Source organism: Spea bombifrons, chromosome 3 (genome assembly GCF_027358695.1).
Source record: "Spea bombifrons isolate aSpeBom1 chromosome 3, aSpeBom1.2.pri, whole genome shotgun sequence".
In the NCBI taxonomy this organism is placed as follows: Eukaryota; Metazoa; Chordata; class Amphibia; order Anura; family Pelobatidae; genus Spea; species Spea bombifrons.
The window spans coordinates 6,679,276-6,705,125 of NC_071089.1; the positions used below are offsets into that span (position 1 = coordinate 6,679,276).

Sequence of the window (25,850 nt, forward strand, 5' to 3'; positions counted from 1 at the left end):
TGCCCTAGGTGCTAATTGACAGAGGGTGCAAAAAAAAAGCCCTATGGCACGTAAAAAAGGGGAAAGCGAATGAAAAGTCTTCTCTGCAGTGCATGAGGCCACTTAACTCTGATGCATCGTATCGCTCCATTGGTGCATTTAAGCAGAAGAGTACAATTCCATTTGAAATGTCAATAAAAAAAAGCTAATAAAGAAAAATTGATAATATTTAAAAGAAACTACAATTACATCATAAATACTATATTTTAATACATTCTCTTCCAATTATAACTTAGTCCAAAGACATTTGGGTCTATTCTCCCAGTGGTCACTAAAGTTAAGGGCTAACTCGAACTACCAGACTCTACTCGCATGCAAACGGACGAAAAACAACCCGCAGATTCACTAATCAGAGTTGCTTGTGATGATTTGCATCTTTATGTTTTGCAAGTTACAGGTAAGGGCGTGCAAGTTCAATGTGAACACGTACACCCTCATCTGTAACTCGGAAAATCATCAGAGGGACCCCCTGTTAACCAAAAGGGGGTGAAATTGCCGTCTTCCCCCACTTAACAAATAATATCCTGCAGCTGCCTCCCTCCTCCATGGTCTGACGATTCTTGCGACTGATTGGCTGGTGAAAGCAATGGAAAATGTAAATGGACCACGCAGCTATCATATGCATTAACGTGCAAATGACATCTGGAGTGTGCCTTTAATGGTGACCCTAGGTCCTTTCAATAGATGAATTCACTTGTGATAAGCTGTAATGATGAAAGACCCCCTTTAGGATATGCAACATTGTAATGGTTAATTGTTAAAAACACATCCAAAACGCATCTCTGTGCAAATCACATTTATCGAACATTTGTTCTCAGAAATACACCCAAGACAGCTTTAGCTCTGCATTTGTTCCATCGCATCATGCGAGGCCGCATAAATAAATGTAGGACATCAGCACAAAGTTACCAATTATAAACTTAGCATTGATTTCGTTTGTTGGCCCTCCTGAGCTCATGTTGTTCATAAGTATTAATGCAGCAATCCATCTTGTGTTCACCTATAATTGAAAACGCAAGGTTCCTTCTCGGTAATCTCTGCACCCATTTATTTTGCTCAAACTAGTCATTTCTGCAGGAGACTTGTCAAACAATAAAGGGCAAAAGTAAAAGCCTTTGCCCCTTGTTTATCGACTCTTTGAGAAGACATGCTCATGTTTATCATTCATCAACATTTACACTTCATGCATGGAGAAGACTTCTACGTTTTTTCAGGTCACTCTTGAATGTAGACCTCTGGCCACCATGTAGTCTCTGAAGCAATTTCGCCTTTCCCTTTCTGGAGCACTTCTCCTGGGAGCGCTCACTGTCCTATCCTGATGATCCCGTGAGGAACGAGGCTGTTAAGCAAAACCCGTCCGCCACTCAACCCTGAATCGTGACTTCCCAGAGGTCACCTTTGGCCTTGGCTCAGGCTGCCACACACGCTAGGTCTCCAAACTAATCCAATGCAGCCTTCAGGTGTTAAGCTGGAGATGTTGGCTACCTCCGCAGCAGGTCGATTAGCTGAAAATGGGCACTTTAGGTTTTTGTGATTACAGGTACAAGTGGCAGGGAAGGCTTTAACCCCTGAACAGCTGCATGCCAAACTGATAGAGTCAGTGGGTCAGACGTGTGATTAGGTCAAGAAAATACTACTCTTTTCACTAGAATTATTATATTAATTACAGTTCCAAAAAGATTTCCTGTATACCGGTTTGTGAGGTTTTTTTTTTAAATGCAGTTATATTTTCTTTATGAAGTCACAGATTGCTCTGCTCCGTACATCGAAGACGCAGATACACTTAACAGAACGTATAGAAACGGAGACAAGTTAACAATAAGATGCAGAGAAGGGTTCCAGACTCGCTATCCTGATGTAGACAACATGGCTTCAATATGTCAAGATGACGGAACATGGGACAATCTCCCTATGTGTCAAGGTTAGTACGAACGCTCAAGTGTACTGTGTTAGCATGGAGAGAACTACTTACATTTACTTTACACTCACAGAGTGTCTGTAGATTCAGTGGCATTACGATAATCAGAGAAACGGTGAAAATTAACAATAACTGTATACAATTTAACAATATCATTAACACGCATTAAGGCGTATGGATACAGGAGGAGTAGAGGGTCGTGTGCTTGTGATTTATTTATTAGATTATATGGATAAAAACAAAAATATATTCACCACAATTGCTCTTTATACATAACCCATAAAACGGATCATTATAATTATATTAGGAATTATATTTACATTAATGATTGATTTTAACTGTGTGTTAATTTATCTGGATAAAAACAAAGCAATCTATAACGAATCATGACTTTGATTACCTTTTAATCTGAATAAGGATCTAACTAAATAATGCATGATATGGCCAATATTATTTACCGTATTTGCTCGATTATAAGACGACCCTGATTATAAGACGACCCCCCAAAATCTAAATATTAATTTAGGAAAAAAACAAAAAGCCTGAATATAAGACTACCCTATAGGAAAAAAAGGTTTACTAGTAAATATTAATTCATGTAAACATTTTTTTCCTATTTAATAAAAGCTATGATTGAGAAAAATATATATTTTCTTCATTTCCTTTTATTTGCCAACCTGCCCCCAGGGTTGCCACTCTCCCCCCAGAAATGCCTTATACCCCCTATTTGCCACTATGCCCCATGATGTGCCTTTTAACCCTTTATATGCCAGAGTGGTATATAGGGGGTTAAAAGGCATATCAGGGGGCAGAGTGGCATATAGGGGGTTAAAAGGCATTTCTGGAGGTATATTTATAACTGCTAACAGCAATCACACTCCTATCAAGCCAAGGCAGCCAGTACATGCTGGAACCTGTGGATGATAGGAGTGTAAGTACAGCCTCCCTATGCCATGCTACCCCCCCCCTTACACATCCATGCTATCACACACACACTCATTCACAAACATTTAAATACTCATTCATTCCATTAAGCACACATACACACACATTAATCACACAAACCCTCCCCCACCCCCTTACCTGAACTGCAGATCTCTCACTCGCAGACTTCTGCAGGGGCCCGGCTGTGCGAGCAACTTCTCTGGCCCCGCCCCCAGAGGAAGGAGGGGGGAGGCAGAATTACCGTATGTGACTCTCTGCTAGCTTCCTGTTCTCCTGCTTCTAGCAGAAGAGACGCTGCTCGCGACCAAAGTACCGGTAAGCAGCCTGGCAACCTAATCGAGGTCTGATTAGAAGACGACCTCGATTATAAGACGAGGGGTATTTTTCAGGGCATTTGCTCTGAAAAAAACCTCGTCTTAGAATCGAGCAAATACGGTACGCATCGGTAATTTATCCCTCTACCGAAATCAGTAACAAGCAATCTAAGATGCAGAATTCATTGGATGCCACCGCCCGGATCACTACTCCCAAATAGTCATCTAACTCCCAGGGCTGGCTTCTGGAAGTCAGAGGAGATGGAAGTTCTGACCCAGCGGGTCAACAAACTACTTCTCCCTGCAACCGCAGCCAACTCACCGCAGACTATGATAGAATAGGATACTCCCGACGTGTGATTACGGGTTCCTGATCAGTAACTGCTTGGCGACCAGTCTGGCTCCCTTTGTTTTGTTGAAGGAAGGTAATTACCAGAAATCGTATGATGAGAGTAAAATAGCAGAAAGATCAGGTAAAGGATTAATCAGAAGAAGGAAGAGTTTTCTTTTAAGTTGTTATTTTAACAGACAAGAAATGTCTGTTGTCGTGCGTTGGCCAAATGCTTGAGAAAATAATAAAACAAAAGTATGTAGATATTCCAATTACATAAGTCATGGTGAGTAAAGGTGATGGAAAATTAGGGGGTAGTAGAAGCATTATTAAACACTCATCTACAGACACCAGACAGGCCAGAAGGCTTGTTTTTCTCTCAGAAATCTCATGGTGCTGCCACAACCACAAGGGATTCTGGGTAGGCACATGCAAATAAGGTCAACAATTATCAAAAAGGTGATAATTGTTGACCTTATTTGCATGCACCTACCCAGAATCCTTTAGTCTTCAGATGAGTGTTTAATAATACCAAGAGTAATGCAAATGACTAAATCGCTTATTCCTGTTATTCTCCTCTTTTATAGCTTTATAATCTTGTTGTTTGCCTATTTTAAAATGGGAAGATTTTGGTTAGGTTTTTACTAATAATATTATGCCCAAATAATATATATATCCGGTAAAATCAAATGGAAATTCCAAATACCAGCATATTAATGAAGTAGTCTCTCTTAATCACTTATATGATCATACAATTCGGATAACCACTTCTAAACCAGAAAAATAAATGTCTGAAGTTCTAAAAAAATTACTTGTCATCTTGAATACGTCATGGGAAAAAAAAAACACCAACTAGTATATTTCCAGAATGTTTCTCAGTTGAGTTCTTACTTACACAATATATATTAAAACGTAAATACGAAAATATATGTATATATAGTATTAAACATAGGTTAGTAAACCTGTAATCTATATAAATAAATAAAAAGTACCATTGATGCCTAAAGTAAATGTTACTCTATATAAAAACCTTCAAAGCAGTAAAAATTATAGACGTTTTTAACTGCAGTTTCTTCAGAATTCAGAGTGAAGGCTTTTATTCTTCTCTTGACTTTATACACTACACAATGGTCTCTTTTTCCTGTCATTTCCTATTACATGACCCAAAACATCTATATTTTTATTGTTTTCTGGTTGTTCGGTCGCACGCTGTGCCAACGGCGGAGTATATTGCTTTTCTCAATAAACGTCCACATGTTTGTTTTCATCATTAGATCTGCTATGTTAAAGCTCGGTACAGAGGCAGAACACTATGAGCGTTCACAGAAAGGAACATTGGTCACGCGATGACCTCTTTAATGGTTTAAGTAGGCCTCGGAAGACCCTCGTTCCTTCAAGACATATGGGCTTCTGTGGCACAGTGTCCACATTTTCTTTTTATGTTATTTCAGTTGTAATAAGAAAAATAGGATTCATTTTGGCCGATGCATTGAACAGTAGGTTTTTTATTATTATTATTATTATTAGTCTCCTGTTACTAAGGTCAAGTAGAAATATCATCCTTTGTTCTTTAGAATTTTCATATTTCTCAAGGATTTATTTTTACTTGTCTGTAATATTTCACAAAAATAAGCCGTGTTTGGACTTAGCCGTATACTTAGTTGGCTTTAGTATTGCCCAGGACTTAGGGTTCATTCTTCCTTGGGTACGGTATTGATGTATGCTATGTGCATGAGTATGCAGTCTGGAAAGTAAGAATGACATTTTTTGAAGGGTAGTTTGGGAGATTTTAACAAAATGTGTCAGCTTTGTTATTTGGAATCAGCTTTGTACTTGCTAGAATTACTCAACATTGACCCAAAAGTACCCATAGAGCAGGTCTTCAAGATCAAGAGCTGTTGTCGCAGTTTGGCCCTTGTTGCTCAGATCCTTACGCTTGGCCATTTTTCCTGCTTCTAACATCAACTTTAAAGGAAAAAAATGCCATCATAGCAAAATTCCCAAAAACACTCAACATTGATCCAACAAAGCCTAATTTTCAGAGATCCGAGGAGATCTTCAAATCTAGAACCGGTGGAAGTTTCGAAAGAACCAACATTGAGTCTACCGTTATTATATTATTGTAGCCTTAAACTAGAAAAGTGGTGTTTAACCTAAATCTCCCGTGAGCATTAGGCATAAACCAAATAATGTTTGATAGAATTATACAATTTATACCACAAAAGCTGTGGCCTGAGAAAAGGAAGCAATTTAAGTACAAATGTAAACGTTTAAAAGGCAAGGCTTCATTCCGGCTGAATTATTTTACAAGAGGGAACATTCAAGCTATAAAAATCAAGACAAATTAAAATAGAATAAGTTAGATATAAAAAAATAAAACAACGGACAAGCATGAATCTTGCTTACGAAGACGGCTTCAAGGTTTAATAAGATGTATTTATGGAGAGATTATGCAGTTTCGCAAATTATGGTGAGCCTGGAATAGATCAATTATCCAATTATATGACAACTACATTGGCGTTCACTTCCGTAATTCTCTGTTATATGTTTAACTATCTAATGGTCATAGTACAAACTAGATAAAAACATGATGTTATCAGATGAGTATATTTAAATAAATCCAAAATCAGTTACCAGATAGTACGTGAAAAGAGTTCAAAAGCATAAAATCTTAAGTGAAATTTCGCAAACACGGGATAGTGACGGAGTCCGGTTTACATTGTAGATCCCTCTGGAGGACCAGTAGGTGTTTTGGGTGAGGTGCAGGTTGGAATCTGGTAAGGAATTCCAGGGACTAGTAGTTTGTGTTAAGGATGGGTTGTTGCAGGGTCATCGATGGTTGGATTTCTGCTTGAACAGGAACCAAAGCATGGAAAATATCATCTACTTTTTAAAGGTTAGACTGTTTATTAGAGCTGAAATTAACGATTTTCATAATCAATTAGTTAGCTGATTATTTTTTGATTAATCAGATTTAAAAAATGATATTTTTTTTGTTTATTTAAAATAATTTAATGACCAAACGGAGTGTTACAAAAAAACGTAGAATAAAAAAAAATTAATTTGGAGAACAGAGGGTGTTAATGAGGGGAACAGGGGACCGGATCAGACCGAAGGGTGGGGGTGGGGGAGTTACAGGGAGTTTATTTTATTTGCAGACCGGAGGGTGGGAGGGGGTTAATGAAGGGACTGGCGGAGTTAATGATAGGATAAGAGAGAGAGAGAGAGACTGGGGACTGGATCAGACTGAAGGGTGGGATGGAGTTAATACATACCTTACGTCTTATCTTTTACTTTAATACAACAGTGCGGGCTGTACCCAGAACAACTAATTGAACAACCAACCAATCAATAACGAAAATCGTTGACGATTTTCCTTATCGATTATTATCGATTATGCTAATTCACAGTTATAATAAAAAAACCCTTAGAATTGCAGAATTCTAATCCAGTTTTCTCAGAATATCTGTTCCATGGGCTAACAAAACATATCGCATACAGCAAATATGGGGTAAGCATAACAGATCCTGCTAACCCACCAGACACGGGCTTAATAGGGCCGATATGTGTGCAGAACGAGGCTGTATATATAGATATACAGATAAATACATCTCAACAATGCATCCACGGAATATCTCTACAATTGCCACTTTAAAAGCCGGCATATCTCCATTTGAGCAGATAAAATATTGTAATATAATAAACCCCTGCTGGGGTACAAACGTGTTAGCTCTATATAAAGGAGCTTATACAGAAGGCTTGTGCTCAGTTCCAGCTTTAATTTAATTTCGTGTTTTATGTGTCCGTGTCTTTGCAGGCTGCCTGAGACCGCTGGTACTTCCTCACAGTTACGTTAACATCTCAGAATTTGATTCTTCCTTTCCCGTGGGACGCGTTGTGTATTATCAGTGCTTTCCCGGGCATAAGCTGGAAGGAGCGGAATATCTAGAATGCATGTACAATCTCATCTGGTCGGATGAGCCTCCGAGGTGCATCGATGTAGAAGGTAAGAAGACTTTCTTCAGCTCCATGTCTAATGAAGAATACGTCACTTTAATGCAGCTGAGCTTGTGATGCTAGTCTGTAGGGGAAGATACATTATATCCACAGCCGTTTGCTCCGAATGTCTCATTGGGACCCACTCTTTACACGAAGTATCCTGGTGGGTCTGGAGAAGATGCTCACACAAGGGCTCATATGTTTGAGTTATTACATTCATTTTACAAGGTCTCCGACACGAATTGTTGTTCATTACTACCCACCATCTGAGGAACCTTAATCGCCGGCCAACTGGCACACGCGCTTAATACAAATACCCAAGGCTTTGTAATGCAGCAATCAGAATATCCAAATAATACATGCCAGAGATCCAAAAGCACAATAAGAACAAGCGCCTTTAGCAACAATTACAAAATAAAATAGTCAAACTACGTGACTTTTTACCAGTTTTATAACTATAGGCGTCCCCGTGGCTTTGACTGGGCTTAGAATCACTAGGTGCCCCGAAATATACAAACACTTTACCGCTAAAATAAACTTTAACTACCTGCTACCCAAAGCTTTTATATCTTGGTTTTCAAATTAGTATGAAGATAATTACTCTATGCTGAGAGTGGTGGCAGTCTGTGGCAGAGTCAGCATTCTCAAATCAATTTCCTACCCTGAAGTTCTCCCCCTTCTCCTCAACCCTCCCTGTCGTGTATCTGGTTTAAAAGCAAAGGACTATTTGACTTCATTAAAACTGATTCCAGTGGTAGTTTATAGCAAACCCTGTATAATGTCCTCCGCATTGAATTGTTCTCCCCACTACACCATCCTCCCTGTAAAGCTGCTGAACCAACCGGTTCCCACCAAGGGGAAGTATGGCTCATCCATGTGGAACATAGGTATGGCTTTGCATCATTCTGTAGAGGTGTAAAAACAAGGTAATTGACAAATGGACTGTATTTCTGAGGACCGATTTGATGGAAAAGTTCCAAATGTGAAGCCGCCACCATATAAACCAACGCAATGTTTGGAATTATGAGCCAACTTATGATACGCAACGCATAAGGAAGTCATTTATATTATGAATGGGCTGCTATGCTGTGATTTTCATTTGCATAGGAATCGTCAGTATGATTTGCATATAAATAAGAAACGCTCAGATCAGTGGCACACGGTAAGTATGATTATAGTCTCAGGTCCTGGTTATCGAAGAGATCTCAGCAGAGACGTAACGGTCTGGTCCTGAAACATCCCAAAGCCGTGTTTGCTAATTTCACAGCTTTCCCTTCGATCCATACGCTCCCTGGTTTAACGCACCATAAAGATTTACAAGCAAACATTGCACTCCCCTTACCCCGGCTTCTTCTCTTCTAATCCTACACATCTCAACGTGGCGCGCTCAGATAATCTGTTTTATGGAGGTTACCAGATGTCTGCTTTTAAACCAGGCATGTCTTCTGCCTGAAAAGCGTTAAAATGCTTGGCCAAGCTTTCTGGATCGCTGTCAGCCTCTGCTGCGGATCCGTCCTCCTCTCTTTGAAGAGGGTAGAAGTAATGAGGGTAGGATCGTGTGGGAATATCCAATTTGGCAAAGGAAATAGAGTTGGCATGGGCCAGAGGCATCATTAGAGCTAAATCACCTCTAAATGAACGTTGGCCCAGACAGCCCCCTGCCCGGTCGCTCCCTGGCAGACATTGCAAACAAATGGTCCATGTCTAAAAACACAAGAACAAAGATGGCACTGCGGCGTCACGAACGTTATTCCAGATTACTAGACCAGGAAGCTTCTCATGGGTTTGAGGGTAAATTGTTACTAAGGAATTGCCAGCTAACAAGCGTTTGGCATTAGAACATAAGAGAACTTGTCTTGTTTTCAGTATCTGTGTCATTTGTTTTCCCTTCTTAAGCTATTCTTATGATTTTCATATTAAATGACTATTGGGCCCCAACGCATTTTACCGCATGCAAATTTGTACACCTCTAGAGTTAGAAAATGAGACTTTTGTCTCATTTAACTCCTTCCAACTACTTCTTCTGCATGAAGCGGAAAGCCTACTCAAGTGCTGCAAGTATTGTCCCCTCTTTGATCAGATGATCCTCTCCGGCGACTTAAAAGTAATCCGACCATTACAACTAGACGATGTCCGAACCTTCTTGACTAGTCCGCAGTGATCTTAGTAGGCCGCAGAAAAGCCCCTTTGTTTTCAACCATTAGGCGATGTTACCGTTGTGGAACATGCTGTGCTTGCAAATAAATTAGTCCCTGGTTGAATAATAGAGATCAGATATGTATTAGAATCTTTTCAAATATATCAACATATGTAATAGACATTATACACGAGGAATGAATCCCATTCCCTGTCTATTTACTAATAAAAAGGCTATTTTATAGCTGGAACTGACATGATTACATTTTGGTTACCTTATTTAGAATCCGATAAATCAAACTGAACAACACAGCTCATTCTAATCAGATAATCTAGATCTCCCGACAGACTTGCCGACATGTATCCGACAAAGTAATTTCAAGGTGAAAATGTATATAGCCAATAAACACGAGGAATGAATCGCATATCCAGTTAATAAATAGGTTTTGTTATCTTAATGTAACAGACATTGAATCTAAATCTGGTCGATACACGTAGCAAACAATACAATTTTGGTTACGTCATTTAGGATCATATAATACAGTTGATTGTAATCAGATAGCCTAAATGTAATAATAGAATGGTACGGATGAGGCTGGATATCTTGTATCATTCGAGCTTTCAATAACAATTTAATAATTACCTATAATGGTATAGGTGAGACCATAAACAAACTGAGGCAGGATACTTTGTATTATTATAGGTTATTACAGAAATACATACATATAGTATTAAGTGTTGCTCATAAGACCTTTCTTTGGTTTCTTTGGTGTTTTGAGGCAAAAACAGTAAACAGAGAACTTGTAGAAGTTCTAGATTGTCTACTTTGAATTTTTGCTCAACATCCTTGGTTCCATTATGGGGGTTTGATGCTTTTGATAAAATACATTGGTGATTTTTTTAAAACTTTTTAAGAATGGGGATTGAACTGGAACATTTTCAACCCCCCCCCCCCCGATGATGCCGCGTACGGGTGGTTCATTGGGGTATTTTCTTTACTCCACGACTGATGACCTAATTTTTTTCACTGGTCCTTAACATTCTATATTTGAGCCGGGATCATTCATTTATATAGCTAGACTCGCACTCTGATATATATATATATATTTCTTTTGGTCCAGGGTTTACCTTCCTTCAGATATCAGAGTATAGTTCTTATGGTTTTTTTAAGGACCACTAAAAGTTATATGTAAAGTTATGTTTAGGGGATAGGGATTTTGTGTATTGTTACATAGATCAGGGGGATTTAATATCCAGGAACTCTATCTCCACTATTCACCTTAAATAGTTCATAGGTTTGTTTTGTTCTTCCCAGCATTTATATTTGAATGAATATTAAATGATTATATATACCGTATTTATCGGTGTATAACATGCACTTTTATATCTAAAAAAATAAGTTTAAACCCTACCTGCGTGTTATACGCCGATAACTTTCTGTGCTGCACGATCTGCAGCCGCGTCTCCCGCACTTCCGGTTCCGGTGAGGGTTCGTGTTATACGCCGGTGCGTGTAATACGCCGGTAAGTACGGTATATATATATATATATATATATATATAATCCATAACGGCTGAGACAGTGGTGCTTGCAGGTCCAAATGATCCACAGCTGTAAATAGGGTTAATACATGGATTTCTCTTTTTTAGTCTGTAAACACCATTGCACAGGTTTAGTTACTGTGTAGGGCTGTAAAATGTTAGATTTGGGAAAGTGGAAGAATCTCTGTAAAGGCATCCCAAGTCATTAATCCCAGCCTAAGTTTCAATTAAACCAACATAAAGGAAGGATCGCATTACCTGTGAAATAATTAGCTGCGCTATCACATTGAGCAAGGCGTATAAAAGTCTTTTTAGTGACAGTCCCATCGGCAAAATAGTGAATGTGTTGGTTACTTCCCATTTATCAGGGGAACACTGATGTCTTTGCGTTATATATCCTCAGACTGTTCTCTAGTAGCAGCCAAGCCTTCGAGCGACAGAGTAACGTCTGCCCAGGGTGTACATCTAAACACAGAATGACGAATTTCAGAGCAGGTTGAAAGTGTTTATCAGCGAGTTTCTAACGGAATACACTTAGTGATAGAGAAAAAGTTGATTTTAATTTATCTTTATTGTTTTAACGGCTGCCGAGTGTATCCAGGCAATACAAGGCCGAGACTCTGGAGGGTTAATACAATAACACAGGGTTATTAGGAAAAAAACACAATTAGTGTCAAGAACTGGAACATTTGTACTGTCTTCATCATGTATAGAGAAGGGAAAGTGCTGAAACACAACTCTCCCTTTAGTGAATAAACCCCACTAACCCAACGCATCATCACAGTCTTACTAGTCATTTTCTGTAATGATTCAACTGATTGGAAACCCGATGGTTTCATATGTTTATATATCTATATATCTCTCTCTCTATATATATACACACACACACCAAAAATACCACCATAATTTAAATTTAATATATATATAATATATATGGTATATGTTATATATAATATATATATATATTATATATATAATATATATATAATATATAATATTATATATATAATATATATTACTATATATTATATACAGTATATGTCATATATATATGAGCCCATCATATAAGATAAGCTGGATCAGAAGTGGCATGTCAAATTAAATATTTTTCTTTAACATGATGTTCATGGAAACTATCATAGAAAAGCCAATATCTATATAAACTGGTGCCGACAATCTATTTGGAGCAACAATATTGACCTGGCAAGACCTCTCTTGCTCAAGGAGCACAATCGCTCGTAACCCCTTTGCTGCGGGGAATGATTTGAAGCTCCAATTACTTCTGGCTTTTCTTACCATTGACCTCTACGCTATGGTTTTCTTCTTTAGATTGAACTAATTTGAACTGCTTCAGCGCAGCCGTCACAAACCTAATGAACACATACGTTAAAGGTGCCGTTCCACAAAACAAAAACAAAACGCACACAAAATTATAGTAAGCAAATAAAGCTTCACAGGGTCAGTAATCTTAGAACCTTTTAATTTTTTTATGGAAACAACTTAACCGTTCTTATTTTGAGTCACATAACAATTAAGTTTCCACAATGAAAGGATTATATAGCTTGGCATAAAGTCAAAAGTGACCCCACAATGAGAAGAACAACATACATAACAAAAATAATTAAAATAAAAAAACAAATGTTCTCGGCATTAATCTAAGTACATATCAGCAATATTCTGTGCCAAAAGAGCAAAAACTCCCATCTACCCTGCATTCATTCTTACAAGGTTAGTGGCCCCCCAGTCCAAATGGATATCACAGGTGTTCCACTAAAGGTGTCCGCTACTGATCTCTAGAAAGTGCACAAACTACGTACAGGTATTTATTTAATTTTGATTTGCTACTAGTTCATATTTTCTTATCTGGTCATTATTCCAAAAGAGAGAGATAAAACAATTTCAAATATTTCAAACAGTGAGAATAAAAGCAAATTAGAGATAACAAGAGATAAAGATTATCTAAGGGGATTGATGAAGAAAATACCACGACGAACAGCAGCTCAGTGAAGGCCATACCTGGGATATCTCCAGGTTTGATGTTGAGTCTGTGGATAAAGCCCCGGGTCACCAGGTGAGTTTCTTCCTTCTCTGGGCTGGGGAGCGATGGTTGGCCGCCGGCCCTACCCTTTCACAAAGCTGCTCCCCCAGAAAAGAAGAAGTCATGGATATCATACAATTAAACTTCCCAGGGTGGGCTGATAGCAAGTCCTAAATCCTACTATGTCTCTTAGGTAAATTAAATTAGTCGGAATCCTGATGCTCTTATCCAGCAGCACTCTTATGTGTGCCCGTCAATTCTGATCTTCCTGCTTTGGTGACATTTGAGTGAGCTTGTCTTGGGTTGTCTAAAATTTTAGAGCCAGATGTAAAAAAATGATCAAAAAGCATCAACAAGGTGCAGGTATTTGGAGTGAAGAGCCAAGATTGGAGATTTAAATGTCAACCGCCCTGGTCAGCCGTGGACTCTTCACTTAAAATGTGTAACCCAACCTTGAGACCTGAAGACATACTTTGGGTCATTGTTTAACTCACCTGGAAGTCACTGGCAGAGACTGAGAAAGTGATATAGTTCCATTCGAGGCTTAGACATTATTGGCTGACATCCAGCGCAGCCTCCAGCTGTCTTAAATCTCCCAGTCCCAAACATGTATAACAACCAGAGCATTAAAGGGATGTTAGGATGCCCCAGTCTGGTCTTGTTGCAGCCAACTCAACCATTGAGGGTAATGGAACCCATGAGAAACAGTTTTGAGGACAATGAGACTCCAGAGAAAGACATTTAAATTTGGGACATCAGATGTACTCTTTGGAAAAAAATAGATTGGAACAATAGATTTCCTAGGAGATAAATAATTGGAAAATGAGAAAAAATTGAATTATTCCATGGGGGAAACACATCGGCTTCCAACCATGGCTCCGTAAAATAGATTTAGTAGCTGCTACTAAATTTGACCAAAGAATATTTTCTCCTCCATAAAAGTGATCTTTACAGCGTTGGGCACTCAAAGCTCTAGAAAAATGTAGATTTCTATAGAAGGTATAGTCATCGCTGCAAAAACGCACACACTTTACTCCATTGTCACTGCGTCCTTAGTACTTATTCATAATCTTAAACAAGCAAACACAGGAACGTAAGAGGGTTTCGTAGAAAAAAAATGTAATTAAATATATATGTTTGGAAATGTCCTTGATCTGTTCCAAATATTGTACTCCTTGTGCTTGGAGTATTGTTGTAAATGGAAAGGAACAAAGAATGTTCTGGGCTTCTTTGCAAGTAGGGAAGGCATGTAGCTAAAATAATTATCAGAATGAATAATAAAGGCAGAGAATATTGGTTCAATATTGTTTGTGAAGATAATTAGTTACATCTGAAAGCTACAAGAGGATTGTTATTGCTGCTCCTTTTTCCCCAAATAATACCTTGTGTGGCCGGGGATATTTCCATTTTTAAAGTGCAATTCATTTTTTTTAACCCTTAAGAAAATTATTAAGCAAAGCTTAAATTAAATAGAAGCTTTAGAATTTCCAGTTATCGCAGTTGATGTCGTCTGCTTTCCCCGGGTCCCTGTAGGCAAAGCCATTGATTGGCAATCTCCTTTTACACTGCGGGTTCTTACTTCCAATATGAGTTCTGAATACTACCGGCGCTGTTAGCAACCGGCTCTGCTCGAAGAAACCCAAAGCCAGCAAGTGTCAAGAAGTAATCGCAGTGGGTAACGAAGGCTTGATTTTTATCCAAACTGTCGATGTAACCCCGGTTCGTTAGGGCGTTCTGCCTCAGACCTCCATTGATTGTACAAGTCAGAGGATCACCCGAATCGGCCCATGATATCCAGTGCCTCCAAAAGCCGATCGTGCTCCAAAACATGGACTGTCCTGCGGAAGACAGGGCAGCTTGAAAGATCTATGTATATATTATATACGGTATTTTTTTAATACGGATATCCCAGACAATCTCCAAATGCCAATAATAATCAGCTATTACCCGCTCTGTGTGCTCGATGCAGTTAGTTTGTTATTTAGGGTAAAATAAATCTTTCAATTCCCTTTCTTTTTTTTGTCAGTTTGTCCACTTCCTCCGATGGTGATACACGGGGATTACACTTGCCACCCGCAGCCGTGTGAAAGCTACAACCATGGAACGGTGATCGAATTTTATTGTGACCCGGGTTATACTCTTGCCAATGATTACAAGTACTTCACCTGCCAGTCTGGTGAATGGTTTCCATCTTTCCCAGTGTCCTGCGTCAAAACGGGTGAGTAACAAATACATTCAATATCAAATACGTTTACAATCTGGTCTTTCATATGAAGAAGTGTCACGAAGAAGGGCGGCAGTCGGTGCCAGCATGATATCTCTTCCACTTTTTGCTTTATAAAAATTGAAAATCGCTTTCCTTCTAGGTGTCAGTGAAGCAAAAAATGCTTGCTTCACTGATGTCCTCAGTAAAAGTCCTCTAGTATAGCGTCTTGTATTGTTGCTTGTTTTTCAGAGGTTTGGCAGCTTTGTGATTCTCTACTTTTTTTTGGTTTTCAATGTCATTTAATGCAGCTATAAAAAAATATTCAAATAGTCCAATTTTATTCTCTTTCCAAATTTTTAACCCGGACCAGAGAAATTGTGGCCGAATACACAGGACACTCTCCTAACAACATGGAAGATTGTGGCTTTTACAGCAAGCAGTGTTCTCCTCGTCCTGTTGCTCGTCATTATCGCCAGGAACTTCCAGACAAAATTTAAGACGCATTTGCTTCAGAGGTTCGTTGATTTCTTTTTACTTAATTTGTAGAGAATGGAAGAGATGCGGTTGCTCTTCCTAAAAATAATATTTTCTATTTTGGTATAGGGGGAAAATTGTATTAAGTATTGTCAGGTACTAATCTCTAAAGAAAGAATTTCTCAGTTGCTTGAATCTGTAGAAGGAGGATTAGCCTATATTTTAGGCTATAATAGCGGTAATAGAATCCATAAATTTATTTTCTCTTTATTTCGAAGTCCTTGTGCCGTCACTAAAGTCGTGGTGTCAAAAAACAGAACTCTGATGTGTCCCTAATCTTACGTAAAAGTGCAGTTTTTTTGTAAGCGGTTAATTTTATAAGATATATAGTTAAGAAAAAACACAGCATTCTGCATAGGATAAAGTAAGAACAAGTCAAAATGAAGTGAGCCAAAATAGAACATTCCTGGAACTGAGCCAACACGCACTTCCATTTTTATTTTATATTTTGCAGGAGTCCACAGGACAACTCGGACGAGCCAGACTTTGTAGTGGTGGATGGGGTTCTAGTTATGCTGCCCTCTTATGATGAGGCTGTAAGCAATGGCCTTAATGTTACGCCACCCGGCTACCCATCCTCTGCTGGCCAGAGGAGTCCCACCCAGACCGATGATTCCTACCCTCCAGCATATCCGGGTAACCCCAACACCGACAGCCTGTGTGAAGAATCGGAAACCTTCGACAGCATGTTGGATTCCTCGGACCTTCTTCAAACGCTACAATCCTCCTCGATATCGCGCACGAGGCCACGCAGTACTCAGATTAACAGCGGCGAGGCGGCATCTACCAGTCCAAGCATTGATATTGCCGATGGTAATGATGGTTTATTAGATGCATTCAATGCTCAAGAAACTAGCAGTACCCGCAATGTTAAACTAGCAACCAGGTTAAATGTAAACAGCAGAAGTGTTAATAAATATATATAAAAATGCAAACTTAAATTTACACCAAACTTATTTGGTTAACACTTTGAAATCACTTAGGGTTCTATGGTATGTAAATATATGCTAAATTATCATTTTTTTATCCTGCAAAAAATGCATCAGGAAAGACTAAGAGATCTCAATATATAGTAGACTTGGCAAATTTCGTTAAAATCCATACAAATGTCTGAAAAAAAAGGAGGGACCCCCACGAACAAGCAGAGTACATTTGCATTACTTTGTGTGTTCGCTCACACTCTCTCAATGTCTTCCTTCTTTCCTCTGCTGACTCCTTTGGTGTCTCCTATTTTCTTTGCAGCAGCACTGCTTGTCTTGTCGTTTCATGTTCTTCTGTCTTCTTTCTTGGTCCGCTTCTCCCCAGGAACTGGCCCCGTAGCCAGGAGTCCCGGAGCGATTCTGCACAAGGGTAGAGCCTCCACGCACTCCCTCTCTCATGCTTGAAGGAACAAGGGAGAGGCTTTCCACATGGGGTGTGCCGTGGCTCGGCCCTTTTGCAGAAATACTCCAAGAGGACAAAATACTACAGACAGATTCCTGGAGAAACAGAAGCGTTTCTGCACCTCTCCTCTGTGAATCTGCCTGCTAAAGGGCAGAGCCACGGCACATCCAATAGGGTCAGCTTTCCCCCAGTTTCTCCAATTAGGGTAGAGGTTGTGCACTGCGGCTCCGCCTTTTTGCAGAAACACTCCAGGAGCAGCGGAGTCTATCAGCCCAGCCAGGGAAGCCAGGGTCTCAAGCTACCAAAACCAAATCGTAACGCAGAAGGCAAAGTCAAGAAACAGACCACGTCAAAACCAAGTCGTCACGCCAAATCAGAGGAGCAGGAGACAAGGTCAAAAAACAAGCTGGGTCAGGAATACAAGATCAAGGAATCACTGGACCGCAGGAATGTTGCACCAACAAAATGAAGACATGGTGTTAATTTAGGCCATCGAGCAGCAGAACGAGACTATCCTAGGTGATAAAAGGGTCAGCTGGGACAACATGAGGTCACACATCTGCATCTGCCTGACGCACGATTACGTGATTGGGCATTACTGCCGCAAAGCCAGCGATGTGGAAGAGGTAGCGCTTAAGTGCTGGTGCGCCCCACTACTTCAGAGAATCCATCGGGCAGGAGGAGGTGAAGGGGCTTCCTGGAGTCGGCCCACAATGTCCCTGTTAGAGGAACGGACTATCAAGGAGCAAGTTGTAGGACACCCATGTGACCATGAAGGTAAGTCCTTAAAGAGTAAAAGAGAGCGAATGAAAGAGCGCGATTTTATGGCAACAAATTTTGTTTCCGAATAGAAAAAGCTCTCCAAATTTAGTCTGAACCAAAAGGGCAGGAAACAAAATGTGTTGTCCAAAAGCAACCAAAATAAAAAAAATCAGAATGGTCCATTAGCACAAGTAAAATGTATAGCTTGGGAGAAAGAAGAGAGAGAAGAGATATGATAGAAACATTTAATGACTTAAAAGGATTTAAGAAAATACAAGAGGGAAGTTTATTTCAGAGGGGAAACGTTAGAACAAGAGGTCGTGGAGTAAAACTGTTTTAAAGCTATGCTGAATCTGACAGAACAAAAAACTGATTAGGGTCAGAGTCTCTACAGACCAGACCGATGGTTACCTGCCGTCAATTGCTTTTCTTCTATTATATGACCAGACAAATGTCTTATCTACCTACTATACTTCTCAGGTAACTCATTAAGAATTACTCTCATATTCTCTATACACATAATCGCTATACAAGCGTCTGTCATAATACACAACAGCCGGCTCCGGTAGAACAGAGCGGAAAAGGCTGATTGTCTGGGACAGCCACTGAATGAGAGATAATCGCTGGCTTGATTATGATCTAGCATTACTTTAATACCCATTCTTCCAACAAAAAACGTATTTAACCTTCCTGACGCTGAGTTTGCAACCATGGTGCCAAATCATGTTTCTTACTCAATTATCTGACATTACTTGCCACTGATTGGCTGCTTAAGCTGTCAATCAGTGGTAGAAAAGCACTTGAAACCAATGAAATTAATAGGAATTCATCTTACGAAGCTAATCCGCGGCGGGAAAGACTTTACTCATGTGTGTTGGGGTCCAAACAGACTCCTGCATACAGCGGTCACCAGAGCCAGCACCAGATCTGACTGGAGGAGAGTCCATCATGAGCAGAAGACGCATTTGGCCAAATGCATCTCATGAAGGGTATTTAGCTGGGGATGGGGAAAAGGACAAATGCATTTGGCAGATCCCCCCCCCCATAAATTTACAAACCAGATCACACTAAAAAATAAACTGATCACACACCTATCGTGTGCGTTACACTCACAGTGCATATTATGGCTTAAGCGTCCCTTTAATCTTGATGTTTGAAGCCTACTAGTAAGTTCTATGCAAATATATTTATTCATTCAGTGGAGACACGTTGCAGAGAGATATGAACTCTCCAAGGAGCAAAACAGAGAACGGGCAATAAACATTTAGGTTATAATAAACCAAATTTTACAAAAACAAGGAATGCTTGATTATTCAAAATGTAAGGACCATAAGAAAGTGGTCTTTAAAGGTGATGTCCTGGGTTTAATGATTTGCCCAGAATCCCATGATTCTGGAAAAACAAAGACATAATCGCACAAAAGATGCATGATGATATGCTGGTCATATACCATTGCCATTGCCTCGGTGTTTCATGTATTCCCTAAGAGCCATGAAGGTTCGTGGAAAGCGGCTGGGAGGTCAATAGAATGCAGGGACAGAATTTCTTGGAAATATCTGAGCACTTTTTGTACAGAAATGTCAGGCATTAAAAACATCGCACAGTTTGGCTTAAACAATTTTCATTTCTTGCTTTATGAGGAGTCATCTTAGATAGCATATATCTTCTAATATCAACTCTAGACCAAGAAAGATTTTTCTACAAATGGAAATAACACCATCTGTACGCTTGGTCGAGTAAATGTACAGATTCATAAAATGTGACTTTTTAATCAATATTCAACAATATCCCTTTGGTTGCACCCCATCTTCTTTTTTTCATTCTATCGCTCTGTTCATTCTCTCTGGACATTAAAATGCACTAGAATTAAAATAGTACTAATACACATCTGAGCCTATACTATACAGCTTATACTACAACATGAGCATTGGATCTGAGTGAAGAAATTAACAATATGGGAGACTGTTTTTTATTTTTCCCATGATATATTTTGCAGTTTGCAGCGTGATTCACTTTGAAAATTATATTTCGCAGTCAAGTTCTTTATTCAGGAGGTATAGATTATCTTCTGTCAGCGAGAATGACCTAAAGTTCCTGTTGGATCTGCTTGTCGTATGAATGGATAGGACGCCACAGTTTGGAGTAGTGACTGACATCTGGGGACATTAAATGTTGAAAATGACTCAATAGACCTGCAGAAATAATGAAAATGTCCTAAAAGAAACAAACTATTTATTTGGAAACCAAAGCTCATGTATTCAAGAGAGAAATAACCAGAGACATTTATCAGCATGTAGAACTTCATTGGCGACCACGTCCACTTGCAGCAGGTAACAAACCATGTCTAGCACATGATGAACTCCATCACCATCAGAAATGTGACCACTAGAACATTCCAGAAGACAAAAAGAAAATCTTTTCCCCTCATAACTGGTCAAGTGAGGCAAACCTGGCAGGACGAGGCTGTAGGCCTTTCGGGGCAAAGGGGCAGGAGTGTTTTGTGTCCTTGCTTGGCTCTCATCACGTCCAACTCAATTAAGGAAAGTGTTATGCAGATGTTGTCATGGTTATGGATGTTGACATGGTTATGTCATGGTTAGCAACTTCCAGTGGTACCGAGGGGCCATGATGTAGACGAAGAGGCAGGCAGATAGGGGTTCAGTGTGTTCTGAACTTCAGGCATGATGCCGACTTCCACCGGCTTGATGCTCTTGCTGGAGGTTATGAATTCATGAAACAACTGTCACGTTAAACTCAAGCTTGTACTTGATGTAGCATATTAATGATGGGGATTTTCCACATACATTCGGACATATTTCTGTAAATACTTTGGCAGGAGGCAAAGGATGGTAACCGTTTTAGCCAGTCCACACAGCCATTTGAAGGCATCCACGATGTAGCATACGAAGGACATGGACACAGATGAACGCCGGAAATTCTCCAAAAGCGTTAGCATCAAGTCCCTGTAAGGCCAACAAGAAGGCAACCAGGCGCACAATGGTGTTCCCCTCAACTGAGAACAGAGGAGGATGCACCATGGAAGACACGATACAGTACGCCAGGTTATAGTTCTTTATGAACAGGATGATGGCCATGGTGGTAAGAAGAACCAACCTGAAGGTGAAGGTGCCACAGCTCCTCAGAGATTTCACCGTGTTGTCTTTTCGGAGTTGTGGTCTGACCTCCATTTTCTCCTTGCTAATGTAGTCCTTGGTGCTCACTTCCTCGACCTTGACTTCATGAGGGCACAGGTGGGTCAAGCAGTCTCGGGGGCAGTTGCAGGTACTCTGGCATGGGCCAGAAAAGAGTAGAGAACCGGCAGCCAGTGACCCCCTGCACTACCACTCAACGTGTAATGTTTTCTACATGTAATGTAAACATTTATGATATTGATCATATTAAATTCACTATAAAATTAAAAGAAAAAAAGGTGGATAACACTTTTTAATCGTATCAAATCTATTTTAGTTTTTATGTAAAAACAATAACACTATTCCCTTTGTGTTTGTTTTTCAGAAATTCAACTAATGGGAGAAGACCAGCTCGGATTTTAGTACAAATTAAAAAAAAAAGAGATTCGTTTACCAGCAGCTGCTGTTTATTTTATGGACATGTTTGGTAAATCGAAAGAAGAAGTGACTGTCAGACATTTTAGGACAATTTCATCTGGATGTATTAACAATAAAACCAGGATTCCAAGAAAAATGGGGGGGGGTCAGATGACAGGCGGATCTGTTTTCAAGACCCTAATGACTGTCCATGGAATCGGGAAGAAACAGAGCCCATCAATACCCACAACGGAAAGCATCCTATAAACACTATAGAGTTATATAGGTCGATTTGGGTCTAGATAGATATTTTTTTCTTCATTTTTTTGACATAAAGGCAATAAGAACCTATTTATTAGGAAAATGATCATTGTGTTATTAATAGCCAAGAGAAGAAATACAAAATATGGATTTAACTAATCTAGCTCCATTTTTTTTTACATAGCTCACCTGTCCCATAGCTACATATGTGCCTTCCTTGTAGGATCCTCTTCAACCCAGCCATACATTTATCCTGCTGAATTTGCTGTTGCCACCTTGCAAATAAATATCACAGTCTGGTTAAAATGATAAAACTCTGATTTTTGTAGGAGTTCTGTGTTTTGAATGGGTCGGATGTTGCAAGAGTTAAGCGTACAGGTCAATAAACGCACAAACGGAGTGTGTCCGGTAGATAATGTATCATCTGCAAATCCACGTCGGCTTCGGCATATCATCTTGTATTGCACCACACTAAAGGCTAAATATTTATACACTATGTGCCTTAGCCATCCCAGGAGATTAATGGTGAAAAGTTATAGTAGTATTGAAAAAATGTAAACTGTGATCCTTTTTGGATAGTTTTGAGTTTTTTAATAGTTTTGGCCGTCACCCACATGCTTTCTAAGATTTCTGTTTTTAAGCAAGGTATAATTGGCAGCCTCCTCTTCTAAGTTGTAATAAGCTTTTTGGGTCATGTAGCAATGTGGATACATCAGTCGCTTTAGTGAGGCTGGCAACCTGTTCTCAGATATTACTCATGTGTAGACATCTGATCCTGTGACTATCCTTACTCCTCCAACGAGTTCTTACACCCAATATTTACTTCTAAATAAATCAGCATGCAGTTCCGGCTACCACCATCTAGAGGGCGCTCGTGCAAGAACATGGTTTATATTTCTGATGCGGGCAATTACTTTCAAGGGATCCATGTATAAAGTGGATATAGAGGCAAAGGTGATAATTGTTAACCTTATTTGCATGTGCCTACCCAGAATCCCTTGTGGTTGTGGAAGCACCATGAGATTTCTGAGGGAAAAACAAGCCTTCTGGCTTGTCTGGTGTCTGTAGATGAGTGTTTATATACTTCTACTACCCCTTAAATTTAAGTGGAAGGGTTTCCATCACCTTTACCCACCATAACTTATGTAATGATGTGACAATGAAACACAAAAAGGCCCACAAGCTTCTGCGTAGGGATAATAATTTTAAGACAATATTTAATATCGTGTCACTGTCTAATTTTGGTCACCTCTCGGCCTTTTGGCTAAGATCAAGTGTAGTCTCTCTTGTGGTGGGGAGGGATGACACTGATCCTCTGGCCTTAGGGTTCGGGAAAGCAATGGAACCCGAGGTGAAATTGCCCTGGCAGAAATGCTGGAGTCACCGTGTGTGGTATTGCACGCCACTGCACACGGTGAGCGCACGTTTCCACTGGCGGCCTTCCAGCACTACTCGCCCCCATGTACCATCAGGTCTTGGGGATGAGAATTATTTTTGAATCCGGCAGGCCAGAAATGGCCTGCCCTTAAATTATTTTTCTTTAATTTATATAATTCACTTCGTTTTTGCACGAGTGCCTATTAATTTATTTCCCCTTGATTCACGGTTTTGAAATTCACGGCTCGGCCCCCACTACTCTACGGCACACGTTTTGTAACCACGTTTTGGACACTGTTTTTCTTTTTAGGAGGCAGTGAAGTCTGGACTTTGCTGGAGGAGGATTGGAGCCTTCTGGCCCCTTCCTCTCTTCAAGAAGGCCAGCAAGGAGTCTCACTCTTCGGGGTGAGACTCAAGATCCGACCCTCCCATGGGGGGGTTGGAATTTGTCCGAGTTCTCCGTGAGGGAACTCGGTATCGTAGTCTGGCTTCTGCTGCCTTGTGCACAGAATGCGGCACGCACGGCACGCACCTCGGGCTTCCAAAAAAAAAAAAACACGTCACTGTATAATTTTGGTCACTGCTATAAATATTAAGCGTCAATAAGTACTGTGACAGGATGAATGCGGGCTTTTACATTAGTAGATTGGAAAGGGCAGTGTTTCCCTGTGACTAAGGGGTTAACAAAGTCCAATTAGTACAGCTTTGTCTGGTGTAATTAATCTCTGAGCGTTATATACAAGGCTTACTAAAACAGGCTGTCTCATTTTGAGCAACCGTGATCCTGGGTGGAAGTGGAAAGAACAGAGCTGCCGGATTTAGTGTTTAAAAGTTCTTAGTGTTTTGACTGGAAAAACAGCTTTCTGGCCGGGCCATTAGCCAGGGGAAAAGCTACAATTTAGTCAGTACCGTCTCCTAATTCTGTGGTCCAGGCATTGCTTAAAATTTGGAAGATTATAAAAAGGAAGTCTTACAACAATGGAGTAACACGGATGAAATTATGTATATCAAAGGTATTAAATCCATTTCTAGAAAAAGGAAAGATTTCAGATGTCCTAAAAGATAAAGATTTATAGGTTCCGGGATAAACTCTACTCCATCACGGCCGTCCGAATACTTGGATGGAATACTACAGCCTTTTGTTAAAGCGTGTCCCTCGTATTTATAAAAGACGTATTAAATCTTTATAGAGAGTCCCTGTTTATTTTTACCTAATGGTTGCATGAAAAATGTCAGAACACCCCATATTATGTATCGGTTCTTATCTCTCCACAAAAAAAAGGAGTTTTATTAAGCGGCTGCTCATTTTTTCAAGAGATTTGGACATCAGTGAGAACTAGAAAATCCTAGTCTAAAGCGTAATTTATATATGGTTGCATTAAAGGCGCTGCTCCACCTAGAGGGCCTCTTAAAATATCACCAAATAATTTCTGCATCATGCAGAGAGAATTTTAAGAAACTTGTCTTTAAACCTTTATTGAAAAAATAACCTAAAAACACTTGTCATTCCTCTAAAGCCCGTTCTCGCCTGCTCTTTCATACTCGTGCATATGAAACAGCAACGTTATAGTAGTGTTATCACTTGGGGGGGGTGCGGAGTGCACCGTGTGACATCATCAACAGGGGTAACACCTGTTTTGTTTTTATCACCCACATTGGCAGAGCTTGCTTTTCTCCTTCCAGGCCACCGTCCCGGAATCGGAGGTCCAAGCTCCCCCTCTACTTTTTCGTTTGGAGGGGAGGTCACATAGAAAGAAGAGGAAAGAAAGAGGACCGAAGAAAGACGAAGATTTAAAAAAGGCATCAGCGGCAGCCGATGAGGGGGAGTAACTTTTAGTTTCAAACATGAATGTAACACACGCTGATATTTTAGTTTGCTCTGATTGAAGGGTATCTAATGATCCGTGTGGGGGCAGAAAGGCCCTTATGGAGTTAGGTATTTGTTTTATACCAAACCAACCATATTTTAATCCATCGACAGAATGATCTAATTATACCTAATCAAATAATGTAGCCAAGAGCCTTCCTTTATCAGGGCTCTGCCATGTTCTACCATTTTGCTTTACTAAGCATTGAAGATGGATCCACTCACTCACTAAAATAAGTTCTACCTTACTCATCACCTACTGAAATGCTTCGCTCCACGTGTGCGCAGACACTAAAAAAAAAATATTATGGTTCAATAAAACAGCCTTTTCTCCTAACCACCCAAGGTCGCCCAAGTACATCAAGCTGCGACCAGCCGCTCCTCTCCGGTGCCTAAATTACCCTGCTGCCCTCTCACCAGTTCCCTGTCCCCACGTATGTGTCTCTGTCTGTCCGGGATCCCTACCCACAATGACTTTGAGGTAAGAAATAGAATATATAAACCACCAGAACTGAACATTTTCTATGACGACATATCCGAGACTGCGCTTTTAATAGAAATGCCAAGTCTGAGGAGGCACCTGAAAGCACCAGAGATTTATCCGTTAGAAGCCAAAGATTGGGCAATATTAGCTATTTTGACCTTCGTAGAA

At 39.9% G+C, this 25,850-nt stretch overlaps 1 protein-coding gene across 1 annotated transcript in view; it reads left to right on the forward strand.

The window, feature by feature from the left end:
* SUSD4 (sushi domain containing 4) overlaps positions 1 to 21,832 on the forward strand; it is a 61,446-nt gene extending 39,614 nt beyond the window's left edge. The window contains exons 4-9 of the mRNA XM_053460022.1: positions 1,781 to 1,960; positions 7,365 to 7,553; positions 15,287 to 15,478; positions 15,837 to 15,981; positions 16,455 to 16,813; positions 21,662 to 21,832. Of these exons, the coding sequence (XP_053315997.1) occupies positions 1,781 to 1,960; positions 7,365 to 7,553; positions 15,287 to 15,478; positions 15,837 to 15,981; positions 16,455 to 16,813; positions 21,662 to 21,699 (1,103 nt within the window). The 3' untranslated portion in view covers positions 21,700 to 21,832. The remainder of the gene's footprint in view (positions 1 to 1,780; positions 1,961 to 7,364; positions 7,554 to 15,286; positions 15,479 to 15,836; positions 15,982 to 16,454; positions 16,814 to 21,661) is intronic.
* Positions 21,833 to 25,850: the final 4,018 nt, after the last annotated feature.